The sequence below is a fragment of the Podarcis muralis genome, chromosome 1 (assembly GCF_964188315.1).
Source record: "Podarcis muralis chromosome 1, rPodMur119.hap1.1, whole genome shotgun sequence".
NCBI classification, from domain to species: Eukaryota; Metazoa; Chordata; class Lepidosauria; order Squamata; family Lacertidae; genus Podarcis; species Podarcis muralis.
The window spans coordinates 4,034,865-4,052,399 of NC_135655.1; the positions used below are offsets into that span (position 1 = coordinate 4,034,865).

General features: G+C 48.8%; 1 protein-coding gene across 16 annotated transcripts in view; it reads right to left on the reverse strand.

Moving 5' to 3' along the window:
- NIN (ninein) overlaps positions 1–17,535 on the reverse strand; it is a 121,884-nt gene that overhangs the window by 24,621 nt on the left and 79,728 nt on the right. For 12 of the 16 annotated variants that reach the window (XM_077935221.1, XM_077935034.1, XM_077935164.1 and 9 more), the window contains exons 14-21: positions 16,362–16,494; positions 14,503–14,624; positions 11,102–11,625; positions 7,569–9,590; positions 4,587–4,712; positions 3,352–3,421; positions 2,137–2,340; positions 691–792 (exon numbers count right to left, since the gene is read on the reverse strand). In XM_077935221.1, the coding sequence (XP_077791347.1) occupies positions 691–792; positions 2,137–2,340; positions 3,352–3,421; positions 4,587–4,712; positions 7,569–9,590; positions 11,102–11,625; positions 14,503–14,624; positions 16,362–16,494 (3,303 nt within the window). The remainder of the gene's footprint in view (positions 1–690; positions 793–2,136; positions 2,341–3,351; positions 3,422–4,586; positions 4,713–7,568; positions 9,591–11,101; positions 11,626–14,502; positions 14,625–16,361; positions 16,495–17,535) is intronic. The other 4 variants (XM_028721432.2, XM_077935467.1, XM_077935578.1 and 1 more) reach the window with 2 other exon arrangements.

The following is a 17,535-nucleotide window of genomic DNA, read 5'->3' on the forward strand; positions in this document are numbered from 1 at the left end:
ATCTAGCAACTGCCATAAAACTTAAGGGAACAAGCTGTACTACCAAAATGATTAAGGTTTTAAATGACAATTTTAGGTTATATTTTAGTGATCAAGATTTAATCTATATTTTTAACTGCTGCTATATCTGCATTGTCTCTGTTATAAAGGTAAAGTCCAGTCGTGACCGACGCTGGGGTTGCGGCGCTCATCTCGTTTTATTGGCCAAGGGAGCCGGTGTACAGCTTCCAGGTCATGTGGCCAGCATGACTAAGCCGCTTCTGGCGAACCAGAGTAGCGCACGGAAACGCTGTTTACCTTCCCGCTGGAGTGGTACCTATTTATCTACTTGCACTTGACGTGCTTTCGAATTGCTAGGTTGGCAGGAGCAGGGACCGAGCAACGGGAGCTCACCCCGTTGCGGGGATTCGAACCGCCGACCTTTCAATCGGCAAGTCCTAGGCTCTGTGGTTTAACCCACAGCGCCACCCGCGTCCCAATGGCAATTCAATGTATTCCTGTTGTGTTTTATGATTTTCCTGATATTGTAAACTGGTCTGTGACCGTTATAATAAAATTCAATTTGCTTTATATTTCTCGGTCTTGGCTTTTATTCAATATTGCCATCTGGGTAACAAACCGCGTGTGTGGCTTCTCATGACACCCCTCACCTGCCATTGCCCCTGCCCCTCCCCCCTTGAGAAGGCTTACCTGCTTTCCCTTTCCCAGCTCTTCCTTGAGGAAGTAGTTCTCCTGCTCCAGAGCGAGGGCCTGAGCCCTGAGCTGAGACAGCTCCATCTCCAGCGTCGAGGACTGGGAGCAAAGAAACAGGAAAAGTTAGGATGGCCTAGCCTGCCCATGGCTCGTTTACGTATACATTGCGCACAAAGAAACACGTATAAAATGTTCAAATAAAGAAGAATGGCACGAAAAATGGATGGACTACGCTGAAATGGGAAAGCTAACTGGAAAACTTAGAGATAAGGACAATAGAGACTTTAAAAAGACTGGGAACCATTTATGTTGTATTTAGAGAAACATTGTAAAAAAACAAAATACAGTCATACCTCGGGTTACAGACACTTCAGGTTGCATTATTTTGGGTTACGGACTGCCGAAACTTGGAAGTACCAGAATGGGTTACTTCCGGGTTTTACCGGTCGCGCATGCACAGAAGCGCTAAATTGCTCTTTGTGCATGCACAGAAGCGCCGAATTGCAACTTGTGTGTGCGCAGACGTGCCACTGTAGGTTGCAAACGCTGCAGGTTGCGAACGTGCATCCCGCACGGATCACGTTCGCAACCCGAGTGTCCACTGTAAAAAAATTCCTTCCAGTAGCACCTTAGAGACCAACTAAGTTAGTTATTGGAATGAGCTTTCGTGTGCATGCACACTTCTTCAGATACACTGTGAGAGGGTGGGGAGGGGTATTACTCAGAAGGGAGGTGGGAATGGGTGATTGGCTGATAGGTGTGGTAAACCTGTTGACGACTGTTAATGACTGCAGTTGGTCTTACAGGAAAAAGCAAGGGGTGAGATGGCTAAAAATAGCTATATCATGTATAATGAGATAAGAATCCAATGTCTCTATTCAGACCAGGTCTCTCCATACTTTTAAGTTTGGTAATAAGTTGCAATTGGCAACTTCTCTTTCCAGTCTATTTCTGAAATTCTTTTGTAATATGACAGCTACTTTGAGATCTTGTATAGAATGTCCTGGGAGATTGAAGTGTTCTCCCACTGGTTTCTCTGTCCTGTGATTCCTGAGTGTGAAGAAGTGGACTCACTAGCAGGGTTTGACTAAACACTTACAATCAACAAAATAGAAAGACGAAGAGGTAATAACAGGAAAGTATTAAAGTATTAAAATGTAAGAGGTAATTTGAAAATAATCATGGTATAAAAACAACTGGAAATATAATAATATTTAATTTAAAGGTTGAAATATTAAGGTATAATAAAATAAGCAGCAATCGACATCCCATAGAGAACACAGAAAAAGGTCTAGAAGATCAAATCCCTGCTGAATTACCCGCAGGATTACCAAGAAGGAACGGGATAATAAAATTTACAAATGAGTGCTTCACAATCAATAGCTCTACAAGGTCGCTTTGCTGTTTTCTCTGACAGGACCTCATTATAAATCACCAAAATACCTGGATTTTCCAGTTTTCCAGTTCCTCCCGCAGCCAGGAGCCTTCCCTCTCCTCCGGCACACCCTTCTCCACCTCCTTCTGCCGAAGGACCTTGCGCAGCCGTTGGTTAAGATCTTGCGCATCCACCTGGTGGGGAGACGTTTTCCGGTCAAGCTCTGCGTTCTCAAACTCCAGGTGCTGATTCCGGGCTTTCAGTTCGGAGGCCTGATCAGAAAACAAGAGCCCAGGAAAGAAATCAACGGCAAGGAGACCCTACTCCATTAAAACACATTACACACAACAGCTGTTTGCATGACCCACTAAGGAAGATACTCAATCAAATCCAAACCAGTAACAATTAATTGCACATTTATTCAAAATCCAATTAAAACTACAGGCAACTCCCAATTTACATGGGGGTTACCTTCCAAGGCACCCAGTATACCTGAAGGAGCATCTCCATCCTCATCATTCTGCCTGGACACCGAGGTCCAGCTCTGAGGGCCTTCTGGAGGTTCCCTCCCTGTGAGATGTGAGGCTACAGGGAACCAGGCAGAGGGCCTTCTCGGTGGTGGCGCCCGCCCTGTGGAACACCCTCCTCAAGAAATAAACAACTATCTGACTTTTAGAAGACATCTGAAGGCAGCCCTATTTAAGGAAGCTATTAATACTTGATGAATTACTGCACAGTGGTACCTCGGGATCCGTTTTGTCGCTTCTGTGTATGTGTGTGACATCATTTTGAGCGTCTGCGCATGCACGAGTGGCGAAACCCGGAAGTAATGCGCTCCGTTACTTCCGGGTTGCCACAGAGCGCAATCCGAAAGCACTCAACCTGAAGCACATTCAACCCGAGGTATGATTGTATTTTAATATTTTGCTGGAAGCCGCCCAGAGTGGCTGGGGAAACCCAGACAGATGGGCGGGGTATAAATAAGAAATTATCGTTCTTATTAGTGAAATCACGTATATTTGAAACTCCACCGAAAAAAGCCTGCAAACACCTCATTCTGCCCCTTTTTGTGATGCTTTTGGGTCACTTCCGGGTTTGGCGCAGTCACACACATTGAACATGCATAAATGGGGGGGGGGGGGGTTTGCCTGTACTGCGTTTAATTGATTCAACAAACTTGATGAACTTGACGCAGCAATGGTCTGGCGTGCCCCCCCGGGGGGTGGAACCACTGATTTATAGTGTCTCCTCACAAAAATACAAAATGAAGACTAAGGGCTTACCTGCTTTTTCAGGTTCTCAGCCATTTTTTGCACCGCAACTTTTTCTTTCTGCACAGACTCCATCTGCTGCCTGAGGTAAACGGAAATGTTACTCCTTAATATGCAGCAACATCATCATTTGCCTTAAATAAGCGTGCATGCGTGTGCAAGGGAGCAGGAGCGCAAAGGCATCTTGGGTGGGAGCATGAATAACTTATAACTGAGAACAGCAGGAGCATCTCATAGCAGCTAAACTGAATCCTGATTGCTTCGGCCAGGGGTCCCCAAACTAAGGCCCGCGGGCCGGATAAGGCCTGAGGGACTCGTTTATCCGGCCCGCGGCGCCCCCACCTGCTGCCGCCACCCGCTCTTACCGGCGCTGCGCGGCTGCCCACTTCTGGGTCGGAGGAGCACTGGAAATAGCTTGTGCGCATGCGCAAGTGTTATTTGGGCATGCACAAGCATTATTTCAAGAGCACATCCGGGTCCAAGGAGGCCTGTGCACATGCGCACAAGCTATTTCTGGTGCTCCTCGTGTTATGTACTGAAGTTCTCATCCTGGGCCAGCAGGGGGATACTGTAGATAGTTTTCACTCAGGTCCACATATGCAAATAGGGGATTGAAAGTGACGTTCAGTGATTGGATAGTTACAGAAAGTGGTTACAGTTGTGTTGTAGTGGAGCTCTATATAAGCAGGCTGGCTGAACCCTTCAGTTCAGTTCTGTTCTGGCCTGTGAATAAACAAGAGCTGTCTGAAGAATCGCTGTGTCGTCTGATATGTTCACCCACAAATTAACTCCTCCAACCGGGAAGTGTGCCGGAAATAGTGTGTGCGCATGCGTATGGGCACGCACTCCCCTGTCCGGGTGATCGGTGCTGGAGACACTGGCCTGAGATGCGGGAAGTTTGCTGACCCCTGGCTGAGGCCATCAACACTTTGGCATTTATTGGACAAGATGCAGAACCCATCTAATCAAGACCAAAGACAAATAGCAAGCTTCACCTGTTCGGATTCAGAGCCCATTCTTCCACTTCCGGGTCACTTTTCTCCCCTCAGGGCTGCTCTCCTTTGGGGCTGGATGTGGGCGGGGCCAGAACAAGTGGGAGGCGGGGCCAGAGCCAAAACCGTGGGGCCACACTCTTCTCGCCATCTGCCACCTCCCATTTACCCCGCTACTCCCCGCAAAATTAAGCTGGGGGCCGCATGTGGCCTCCCTTGCTACTGGTTCCTCGCTTCCGGTTTGGAGAGACTTACCAGAGTTCTTCTCGAGACCCGTTAAGCTCTCTCAAGCGCAGGTCGCAAATGCTGCCTTCTTCGTTCATAAAGGCGATTTTGTTCCGCAAAAGAGCATTTTCCTCTCGGAGGCGATCCATCTCACCCCTGGGGTGCAAAAATAGAGAGGCGCTGAAGTTCCTGTGAATTGCTCCGGCCTCGATTTGTGTGTTGGGGTGTGCATTGCTTATAGCATCATTTCAGCGTTTTCCTAACTGCATTGGGGAAATTCTTGACAGATTGACTCACCTTAAGCAAGGAAAGTGAGTACCTTCCAAAGAAAATTACAGTGGTACCTCAGGCTACAGACGCTTCAGGTTACAGACTCCGCTAACCCAGAAACAGTACCTCGGGTTAAGAACTTTGCTTCAGGATGAGAGCAGAAATTGTGCTCCGGCAGCGCGGGAGCAGCAGGAGGCCCCATTAGCTAAAGTGGTGCTTCAGGTTAAGAACAGTTTCAGGTTAAGAACGGACCTCCGGAACGAGTTAGGTACTTAACCTGAGGTACCACTGTACCGCATTTTTTGCTCCATAAGACACACTTTTCCCCTCCTAAAAAGTAAGGGGAAATGTGTGTGTGTCTTATGGAGCGAATGCAGGCTCCATGGCCTCAGGAAAAGCAACGCGAAGCCTCTGGAGCGCAGCAGGAGCGCTCCCGCTGTGCTCCGGAGGCTTCGCTTCTCTGGAGAGGCGCTGCGCAGAGAGGGAGAGAATAATTTTTTTCTTATTCTCCCCCTCTAAAACTAGGTGTGTCTTATAGAGCGAAAAATACGGTGAGTGTCTCTCTATTGTCCTATCCAGCCCCAGGGACTGTCCCCAGGTAGTGTTCCTCGTCACCCCCCAGCTGTACCCTCCTCAACTGCTCTTGCCTGACTGGAATGTGTCATCAGACTGAGATAATGCGGTGTGTGTGAATGCAAAGAAACCTCTGACTAGCTCAGTTGGATAGAGCGTGGTGCCGGTAATTCCAAGGCTGCAGGTTCGATCCCCGTGTGGGACAGCTGCATATTCCTGCAATGCAGGGCGTTGGACTAGATCAGCGTCCCCCAAAGTTGGGTCTCCAGCCTTTCTGGGACTACAACTCCTGGCATCCATAGCTAGCAAGACCAGTGGTCAGGGATGATGGGAATTGTAGTCCCAAACATGCTGGAGACCCAACTTTGGGAAACACAGGACTAGATGTTCCTCAAAGTCCTTTCCAATGCTACAATTTTACGATTCTGTGACTGTTCCATGGCTGGATTGCAGCCCTGGCGCAAGGCTAAGACTCACAGCCATGTGCTACCCACTTTTGCCTCTGTTCCCACCTACTGGGAGGATTGCCCACAAGGGCATGTGGAGCTTGAACTGACAAGTCTCCCCCGTCTTATCTAGACTAAGAGTCTTTGCTCCTACAGCCCGGATTGGAGTGATTTAACAACTTGGGAGTTGCTGCATCACTAAACTTCAAAGGATAAACTCGGACAACAGCCCAGATTGGAAGATTGGAATGAAGTCAGGAAAAGCTACGCTGCAAAATAGACAGTTGAAAAAATATATATTTACAAATAAAGCTGTATTCGAAGGATGAAAGGATATATGATTTTTGACATGACTGAGAATCGCATAGCCAGGGACGGAGAACTTTAAAGTGAAGATCAGAAGGTGGGAAATATGAAAACAACGAGAAGAGGCAGGAACTAAGATTTGGAGATATGCTTCAGAGGTCCAGACTATGGGGGGGAAATTAATAATCACAATTTGGATTACAATTTGGTCGCTTTTTAAATTTTAGTTTATTGTTTTTAATTGGATTGGATTACGATGCGGATATGATGATTGGCTGTTTTTATTGGAAAAGCAATAAAAATGATTTTTAAAAAAGTCTTTGCTGATTGCAGGAGAAGATCAGCAATGGTGGTCAGGACATCTTTCCAACGAGGCCTGCATGCCATTGTGGACTTTCCTTTTCCTTTTGAGGAAAGCTCAGGCTTTCCCTAGGGAAAAAACAACAAACCCCACTGATCTAGCCTTGAGCCAAACATTCACTCATCCGTTAAGTGTAACTGGCATTTAGATGTGTGAGCTCTCGTTGGATAAAAATGAGACAAATGCTATTCTTCCACCAACTGCAATTAAAGGTAAAGGGACCCCAGACCATTAGGTCCAGTCATGACCGACTCTGGGGTTGCGGTGCTCATCTCGCTTTATTGGCCGAGGGAGCCGGCTTACAGCTTCCGGGTCTTGTGGCCAGCATGACTAAGCTGCTTCTGGCAAACCAGAGCAGTGCATGGAAACACTGTTTACCTTCCCGCCAGAGCGGTACCTATTTATCTACTTGCACTGGTGTGCTTTCGAACTGCTAGGTTGGCAGGAGCAGGAACCGAGCAACGGGAGCTCACCCCGTCATGGGGATTCGAACCGCCGACCTTCTGATCGGCAAGTCCTAGGCTCTGTGGTTTAACCCACAACGCCACCCATGATCTCACCAAGATGCATGAGATCTCAAGATCTTACCCAGATGCGTGATATCTGGTTGGATAAAAATGAGACAAATGCTATTCTTCCACCAACTGCAATTAAGGCACATTAAAAAGAGATAATAAGCCAAAAGAAGAGGACAGGGAAGAGGTACGGTGTTAAGAGAGTCACAGTACAGAAGCATCAGACTAAGTGGGACTCAGATATCAAAATCAGGAAAATTCAAGCAGCCTTTGATGGGCGAAAGAAGCAAACCACACTCCGGCTGTACCACTTGAGATATGTATTAATGTAGACATGCACACACTTTTCAAAGCTGCATTAGAAGTGATTGGTTTCTGTTAGAATCCCAGGAGGCACACAAGGTCTTCTAAGCCAAAGTTAATCTACTGGTTAATACAAGTAGCCCAGAGAAGTCAGTGGAAGCAGCAAGGAGGCGGTCAATCAGGGAGGCGAGAGGTGGTTAGTTTCAGAAAGCAGAGGGGGGCCGGGATCCCCGGTTACCTCATGAGCTCCAGCTCCTGCCGCTGCTCGCTGCAGGTGTTCTGCAAGCCCCAGAGCGCCGCGTTCAAGTCCTCCCTCTCCTGAGCGTGGCTCCCCTTCTGCTTCAGCAGGGCCGCCACCTTTTCCTTGAGCTTTCTGTTCAGCTCCAGGAGCCCCTTCGCCTCCGTCTCCACGTCCCAGGCTCCGTTCTCGCCCCAGCCGTGGTGCCGCCCGGATTTCGGGGTCTTCAGGGTGGCCACAAAGGCTTCCATCTTGCCCAGCCGGCTCTGCAGGGCCAGGTTGGCGCTCAGTAGCTCGGCGTTCTCCACGGACATCTGGCCGTGGGCCTCTTCCAGCTCCACCACCCTCTCCTGCAGCCGCACCTTCTCCTGCGTCAGCGCGAGACTCTCTCGGTCGCTCTCCTCCAGCCTGCTCTGAAGACGCAGCAGCTGGGGCAAGCGGTCTTCCAGCCTGGCGTTCTGCTCAAGCAACTTGCCCACCTCAGCTTTCAAGGCCTGGTTCTGCAGCTCAAGTTCTTCCGGCGCGGGAAAACCTTTGTTCTGCCCCCTGGAGCTCACGTCTCTCTCGGCGGCTGCACCCCAAAGCTCTGGCGCCTGGTTTTCCAGCTCTGCCTTCTCAGTCCCAATTGCCCCTCTGTGGTCTGCCATCTCCACAGCTTGGAGTTCAGCCTCTGGGGCTCCAGAAGAGGGCCTTTTGTTCCCTCCGATGCAATCTGGGTGCAGTTTTGTGACACTGGCTTGTCCCCGGCCGAGACTTTCCCCGCGCTCCTCGCTTCCGCAGGGCAAGGCGTTCGGCTGGGGGATGGTCTTGAGGATCTCCTCCAGCTCCTTCTCCACCTGGGATGCCATGTCTTGCCGGTCCAGAGTGGCCTGGTCACATTCGGCCTCCAGGAGGCTGATTCGCTCTCGAAGCTGGTGCTGCTGCCGCTTGAGGGTATCATTCTCCACCCAGATCTCCTCATAGGCCTTCTCCAAGACAAGAGTCGTCTCCATAGGTCCTTCCAGTATCGTCTCTTCAATTTCCATCGCCAGCCTGCCCGACTCTCCGATGCCATCGTCCGTTTTTACTTGAGCGTCATCTTGTTCCCTTACGTTCAGCAACCGCGAGTCCCTCAATGATTCTGGAACCAGTGTGATAAAACTAGGAGAGCGAGCTGGGCTTCTCAGCAGCTTCCTCTCTGTGGAGACAGTTGCTGAGCTACCTTCTGCTGTAGGTTCTTGGTCCTTTCTCTGGTCCGAAAGAAAGTCCATCAGTTCTCTTGGTTCCTGGGGCTTCACTGGCCCTGGGAAATCACTCCTCTGCGTGGTGTCTGCTTCTTCGTTCGAAAAAGCTAAATTTCTTTGCAGTTTGGACAGACGTTGCAGCTCCTGCTGGAGCTCTTCAATGTTGCCTTCAAGAGTCAAGACTTTGGCCCTCAACTCCTCCTTCTCTTCAGCCGCTCTGCTGAGCGCCTCCTGTTTCAGGCGTTCCACGGTGGCGAGCCTCGAAGTCAGCTTGCCTTTCTCCTCCTTGAATTCAGCCTCCTGCCTCTTGAGCTTTTGGAGGAGCAGCTCCTGATCTTCCTCAGCTCTGGACATTTCTCCTTCTTCTTCTCTCTTCTGGAACTCCTGCTGGTGGACCTCTTGCCTTCGCTGGAGTCCCCGGTGGAGCTCGCGCTCCCTTTTCGTCACATCCTCCAGCTGCTTCTGCAACTGCTCCTTCTCCAGGACTAGAGAGCTCACACACTCCTCAAAATGCTTCTCCAGGAGCTGCTTCTCTTCCGCGAGGGCCGACAAAGCCTCTTTCTCCTCCGCCAGCATTTCCTTCCACCTCTCCTGGGTCTCGGCGTCTTCCTGGGCCATTTCATCCTTCTCAAACTCCCACTGGGATTTCTCCTCAGAGGCCTCGTGCAACTCCTGCTGGTAGCGCTCCTCAAGGCCTTTCAGGGCCTCCCCGTACTTGCTCACAAGCGCCTGTCGGTCCGCGGCAAACTGCTCCTCCATCCGAGAAACTCTTCCATTAAATTTATTTTCCATTTTTGCCCTGGATGGTGGTCAACACAACACATTACTGAAGCCTCTGCCAAGAGAGGGACAGGCGGCGGCAGAACAATGACTGTCCTAGGCCTCAGCCTTTGAAGACCACAGGCCAAGATGGAGGTCCAAATTCAGTTTATTTGTCTCGGATCTTCATTTTTAATCCTCTCTCCTTTCGAATATTGTTCCTCCCGCCTCCTCTTAAATCCACCCCTCAGCTACTGAAGACCAAGAACCTAACAAGATGGGGACTTGTTTACAGCTTAGTCCAATATATTGGAGGCAATTCAACTTAAGATTGCAAGAAAAGTCTTCTGGGTCATGCGAGCAACCCATCTAGTCCAGCATCCTGTTCTCACAGTGGCCAACTAGAAGCTCGTGGGAAACCCACAAGGAGCATTTGAACACTCTCCCCTCCTGTGGTTTCCAGCAATTCAGAAGCATCGCTGGCTCCAACTGTGGAGGCAGAGAGCAGAGCCAATATGGCTGGCGGCCACTGACAGCCTTGTCATCAATGAATTGTCATCTAGTCCTCTTCTAAAGCCAACTAAGAGGTTGGTGGCCTTCAGCCGTGAGTTCCATAGTTCAACTTAAGTTCTTCAAACAGTGCAGAGTTAAACTATGGAACTCACTGCCACAGGAGGCCACAGGATGGCCAACGACCTAGATGGCTTTAGAAAAAAACTGGACAAATTCACGGAGGAGAGGGCTATCGATGGCTACTAGCCAGGATGGCTGTGCTCTGCCATGCTTTTGAATCCCGGTTGCTCAAAACCACAGGAAAGGAGAGCTGTTCCTGTTCATGTTGGACCAGATGGGGCACTGGTCTGATCCAGCAGGATCTTCTTATGTTCCTGTGTTAGCTTGCCGCCCTGGGCCAGCCTTGGGGGGCAGGCAGCTGCTGCAGAATGCATAATAATAATAATAATAATAATAATAATAATAATAATAATAATGTTTTCTTTATACCCCGCCCTTCCCGGTTCAAAAACCGGGCTAACAACAAATTTAAAACACTTAATTATAAAAGCAGCATAAAGTACAGTATAAAAACATGAATAACAATAAAATTCAAAATTCAGAAATCAATTCAGGGGTAATAAGTATTAGATAATCTCCAGGGCTAGCTGGCTGAATTGGTCCTACTTGGGCCAGCGAGGAGGCCAGGGGAGAATTAGCTGTGGGGTCTGAGAGCGGGTGATCTTCATAAAAGGGGAGGGGGAGGGAAGAGAAGGGAAATAAAAGATCAGGCTGAATTCAAATTAAAAGCCAGGCGGAATAGCTCTGTCTTACAGGCCCGACGGAAGGAGGTTAAATCCTGCAGGGCCCTGGTCTCATGGGACAGAGCATTCCACCAGGTCGGAGCCACCACTAAGAAGGCCCTGGTGGAGGATAGTCTGACTTCCTTAGGGCCCGGGACCTCTAAACTATGCTTATTCATGGACCTTAAGGTCCTCTGCGGGGCAGACCAGGAGAGGCGGTCCCGTAGATCCGAGGGCCCTAACGCAGCCCCCTCACCTTTCCTCCTCGAGCTCCTCCCGATACTTCCGCGCCAGCTCTTGCTGCAGCGCCTCCTTCTCCACCACTAGCTTCTCCTCCAGCCTCTGCAGCTGCTCGTGGAAACCACCCTCCATCTCTGCTTTCTCTTCCTGGATGGTCTGCGCCATGGCTCTCATTTTCTCTTCCAGCTGGACCCTGGCCTGGACCAGCTCTTCCCGCTCGCGGCCAAAACCCTCGCGGGCCTCCTGCAGCCTGGCCTGCAGCTCCTCCTGGTGCTGGAGCTTCAACTGGTCCACCAGGCTGGCCTTCTCCTCCAGGGATGCCTGCAGGCTGCCAGTCTCCACCTTCTGCTGTGAGTCGGCCTCCTGCCACTCTTGCCGGAGTCTCTCCAGCTCCTCCTGGAGCTCAGAAACCTGGGCTTGCAGCCGGTCAACCTGCTCTTCCAAGGCTTGCCTTTCCTGGGCGTGGTGCTGCTGGAGGATCTCTTGCTCCTTGCCGCAGCGAGTCTTGCTCTCCTCCAGCTGCTTCTGGTAATGGCACAGCTGGAGGAAGGGAGAAAGAGAGGGAGGAAGAGAGAGAAAAAAGCGTAATCAAGAAATGAATGTTGGAAATGTAAAGAAAAGGAGGGTACTTTTTCCATATGTGGTGGACATGCAAAGAGGTAAAAGCTTTCTGGGAAATGATATATATGTTACGATATGGATGCAATGCGACCGCGAGCAGCAGGTGGCTTGAAAGCAAAACATAATGGGAATGTTGGAACTGTTCTGTGGGAACAGAGGGAGGGTCTGTTTTCAGTGCAAAGCACCGGAAATAGCTCAGTGTGACCTGTACAGGAAGTACAGGAGGAGGAGTTTATTCTCTCTTCTAATGGAGTCTGATGAGAGCAGACGTGTTTCTCTGTAATGCTGCAAAGACAGAAATAAAGGCATGTAGATACATTTCTGTCTATCTCTTTCCCCTGCCTGGGGGAGGGCAGGGAAGAGTGGTGTGTTCTTCTCACGTTTGAGGAGGATCGCCGATCGAGACCTTGCCTGCATCTGCCGGGGAATGCAGACAGGGAGGTCACCAGGAGATCATGCCGGGTGCCTGGAGAGTGGCCAGTTTCTCCTGAGATATGGCAGATCTTCTAACAATATAATGAGTTAAAGAAATCTTTAAAAAGAGGTAAAAGCTTTCTGGGAAATGATATATAATGAGTTAAAGAAATTTTTTAAAAGAAGTAGAAGATTTCTGGGAAACAATATATAATGAATTAAAGAAAATGTTTAAAAACACTTTTATAAAAAAAACCCAGAAGCTTTTTTTTACTGGGTATAGTAGGTAAAGAGTTACCGAGGCATGCATATATATGGTATGACAAGGTAAAAGCGCACAAAGGTTTTAAGAACCATATGGTGAGGAAAGCTTTGTATAATGTTTGGATAAGGTATAAAGACTTGTTTGAAAGTAAAACCCCTAGGTGGCTGTCACCAATGGAGGCAAAAGAGGTGAAAAAATTGAATATGGGTTCTAATTGGCCTAAATATTCTGAAATCATAGAACAAGATGGTGAAAAAGTAAAATTGCAGAGTTTCGAGAAACTGAAGTCTAAGGTGAGAGATTGGTTACATTATCGACAGATAAATGAAGTATTTAAACAGGACAGAAAGAAAGGCTTCCAAGTGGAGAAGTCAAAACTAGAAACAGAACTGCTAGAACCCAATACTAAAAACTTGTCAAGAATGTACAACTTGCTGTTGAAATGGAATACCCAAGACGAAATGGTGAAATCTAGCATGATTAAATGGGCACGGGATATGGGGCATGACATTGAGCTTGCTGACTGGGAGCAGTTATGGACCACTGGTGTTAAATTTACGGCATGTAATGCCTTAAGAGAAAACATTATGAAAATGATCTACAGGTGGTACATGACTCCGGCTAAGTTAGCAAAGATCTATCATCTGCCCAATAACAAGTGTTGGAAATGTAATGAAACGGAGGGAACCTTCTATCACCTTTGGTGGACCTGCCCGAAGATTAAGGCTTTCTGGGAAATGATCTATAATGAAATTAAAAAAGTTCTGAAGAGAACCTTTATTAAAAAACCAGAAGCTTTTCTCTTGGGCATGGTGGGCCAAATGGTGCCAAAGAAGGATAGGACATTTTTTATGTATGCCACAACAGCAGCAAGAATCCTTCTAGCAAAGTATTGGAAGACGCAAGATCTACCCACGTTGGAAGAATGGCAGACGAAGGTGATTGATTATACGGGTCTGGCAGAGATGACTGGCAGAATTCGAGACCGGGGGAAAGAGGCGGTGGATGAAGATTGGAACAAATTCAAAGTTTATCTTAAAAACTGTTGTAATTTGGAAAATTAGGGGCTCAGGGTAATAAGAGATAAAGAACTACAGTTGCATTAATAACTTATGGAAGTTAAATTTATGAAATATAAACAAGTTTATTACGAAAGGGTTGCTGAAAAATCTTGAAACAAGAATGCAGAAAAGGGGTAGTACGGGGAAGTCGATTTTGTGTTTGTTTATGTTTTTGCTTTGTTTCTTTTGTACTTATGAAAAACTAATAAAAATTTATTAAAAAAAAAAAAAGAGTTACCGAGACAAGATAAAAAATTGTTCTTATATGCAACGACTGCAGCAAGAATTTTGTTAGCCCAAAAATGGAAACAACATGAAGTACCAACGAAAGAAAAGTGGCAGATAAAAATGATGGACTTTGCAGAACTGGCGAAACTGACGGGAAGAATCTGGAACCAGCGAGATCAAGTGTTCCAAAAAGACTGGAATAAATGTGTATTATATTTGAAAGACAACTGTAAACAATTAACATCATTAGCAGGGTGATCTGAAGACCTGCAAGATGAAATTGATACCTATTCAGGATGAGAAATTTAATACGTTAGGTTATGATGTAACAAGTATAGGAAAGGAAGCGAAATGCAAAAGATGAAAAATTTAATTTTGTAAACCGGTAGGCGGGTTTGAGCCAAAGGGATATAAATAACATGCCTGCTCAGTTGTTGCTTAACTAACCTGCAAGCAAATCAGAAGGATTTGCTCAAAAAAATCAGGCGATAAATCTAATTTCCAGGCCAGCTTTGGGCAAGAAAATCAGATTGGCTGCTCAACAAAGATCTCATCTGGAGGGAAGTCTGGAATACTGTTTGCAGTTCTGGCTCGCGTGTTTTCACTTTAACGGACAATTAAAAAGAGGCTTTGTGCAAATCGTGACAGGCAGAAGAATGAAAGTGGAAGTGGGATGGCTATAAACAGCACTCCAGGGCTGCGAGCCGAGGGTCCCACCACCACAATGAACGCGGACCAACCCCTCAGAAGTGTCCTGAGCAAAGACGGTGAAGGCCTTTGATGCAGACCCTGCTCTTCACATGGGGGGGGGGGGAGAGGTCAGCTTACCCTGTTCTGAAGCTCCTCTTGCAAGCTGCAGAGGTCCTGTTGGTGCTGATCTTTCAGTTGCTCGATAGCCATTTCGGCTTCTATGCTCATATTGAGCGGGTTGCAGTCTTCAGAACCGGGCGCTAAAATGCAAAATCAGGAAGAAAAATGCAGGCCTTCTTGGTTTTCTACGCAACGGTTGCCTTTAATAATAATAATAATAATAATGCCGTATTTTTCGTCCCATAGGACGCACCGGCCCATAGGACGCACCCAGTTTTTTTTTTTGGGGGGGGGAAATAAAGGAAAAAAAAAATCCCTTTATTTCCCCCCCAAAACCAGGTCGGGGAACAGCGGGATGGCGGCGCTGCTCCTCCCCGCTGTCCCCCGAGCTTGTGGGGCTGCCCGATGTCTTCCCGAAGCGCCGGGTGCTCTGCTTTCAGCGCGCCCTGCGCTCCGGGAAGCAGGCTGCGGATGTCTTCTCGAAGCGCCAGACGCTCTGCTTCCAGCGCGCCCCATGCTCCGGGAAGCAGGCAGCTCTGTGCAACCTTCCGGAGGGTTGCGCGGAGCTGCGGGAAGCCCGGGAGCGCAGGCAGCTCGGCGCAACCCTCGGGAGCCTGGTGCGCACCGACCCCTCTCGCTCTCCAGGCTTCAGCGAAAGCCTGTATTCGCCCCATTCATTTTTGGAGGGGACAAAGTGCGTCCTATAGGGCGAAAAATGCGGTAATTTATTATTTATTATTTATACCCCGCCCATCTGGCTGGGCTTCCCCAGCCACTCTGGGTGGCTTCCAAAAAAAAAAAATTCAAATACTGTAATACATCAAACATTAAAAGCTTCCCTGGGAGCCAATGTAGGTCTTTCAAGACCGGGGTTATATGGTCTCGGCGGCCGCTCCCATTCACCAGTCTAGCTCCCGCGTTCTGGATTAGTTGTAGTTTCTGGGTCACCTTCAAAGGTAGCCCCACGTAGAGCGCATTGCAGTAGTCCAAGCGGGAGATAACCAGAGCATGCACCACTCTGGCGAGACAGTCTGCAGGCAGGGAGGGTCCCCTCCTGCGTACCAGATGGAGCTGGTAAACAGCTGCCCTGGATACAGATTTGACCTGTGCCTCCATGGACAGCTGTGAGTCCAAAATGACTCCCAGGCTGCACACCTGGTCCTTCAGGGGCACAGTTACCCCATTCAGGACCAGGGAATCCTCCAACACCTGCCTGCCCCCTGTCCCCCCAAAACAGTATTTCTGTTTTGTCAGGATTCAACCTCACTCCATTAGCCGCCATCCAACCTCCAACCGCCTCCAGGCACTCACACAGAACCTTCACTGCTTCTGATTTAAAAGAGAGGTAGAGCTGGGTATCATCCGCATATTGATGGACACCCAGCCCAAACCCCCTGATGATCTCTCCCAGCGGCTGCATGTAGATGTTGAAAAACATGGGGCAGAGGACAGAACCCTGAGGCACCCCACAAGTGAGGCCGCTAGTTCACTTCCAGCAGCCTTCCATTTTTGCAGAATCTATTCCCAGCCCCATCTGGAGATGTGTGGGATCGAATCTGGGACCTGCATTCAAAACCAATGCTCTGAAACTGATCTACGACCCTTCGCCACATCGTGGCTCCCATGGAAGAGCTCTTCTCTTGCTTCTGATTGGGCAATCCATCCTCTCAACCTGAGCCAACCTTTGTTAATCTCCCTCCTAGCAAAGCTTCTATTTTGCTGGCTCTCGATTATCTCTGGCATTTAGACGTCATTCAATATTCAGAATGTCTATGGAACATCTGCGAACATCTGCGGAATGACGGCTCTGAGGCCCCCGAGGGCAGTTAAACCAAGCCCCCTCCTCCTCCTCTCCCCACAGCTGATCATCGTTTTACCTTGAGCTCCCTCTGCCCCGCCATCGTCCAGCTCCTCGTAGAGAGAGGCTTTCAGCGGACTCCGGGCGACTCTGCCTTGACCCTGGTACTCTTCCAGCTGAGACTGAAGCTCATCGATTTGGTCTTGGAGTTCCTGGGCACAGCAAAACAGACGCAAACAGATGTTGCGGCGCTACCGCCAAACTCCGAGACGACATGAGAGACGACATGTTTCTTTGTTCTGATTTATGTTTAATAAATCTGTAGCTGTGGCATGACTTACGCCTCACGCCTACTTCTGTGTGCGAACCACACTCTGCTAATTGCATGCCCTGGCTTTTAAAGTCTGGGTTGCTGATTTACATTGGGATAATAATAATAATAATAATAATAATAATAATAATAATATTTATACCCTGCCCATCTGGCTGGGTTTCCCCAGCCACTCTGGGTGGCTTCTAAGGTAAAGGCACCCCTGCCCGTACGGGCCAGTCGTGTCCGACTCTAGGGTTGCGCGGTCATCTCGCTCAAGAGGCCGGCCAGCGCTGTCCGGAGACACTTCCGGGTCACGTGCCCAACATGACGAAGCTGCTCCGGCAAACCGGCACCAGCGCAGCACACGGAAACGCCGTTTACCTTCCCGCTATAAAGCGGTACCTATTTATCTACTTGCACTTAGGGGTGCTTTCGAACTGCTAGGTGGGCAGGAGCAGGGACCGAATGACGGGAGCTCACCCCGCCGCGGGGATTCGAACCGCCGACCTTACGATCAGCAGGTCCTAGGCACTGAGGTTTTACCCACATCGCCACCCGCGTCCCTTGGGGTGGCTTCTAATCGAGTGTTAAACATATACAGCAATTAAATATTAAAATATTATAAGTTTTTAAAATATTAAGAACTTCCCTAAACAGGGCTGCCTTCAGATGTCTTTTAAAAAGAAGATAGCTGCTTATTTCCTCCACATCTGAAGGGAGGGCGTTCCACAGGGCGGGTGCCACTACCGAGAAGGCCCTCTGCCTGGTTCCTTGTAACCTCACTTCTCGCACTGAGGGAACCGCCAGAAGGCCCTTGGCGCTGGACCTCAGTGTCTGGGCAGAACGACTGGGGTGGAGACGCTCCTTTGGGTATACTGGGCTGAGGCCGTTTAGGGCTGTAAAGGTCAGCACCAACACTTTGAATTGTGCTCGAAAATGG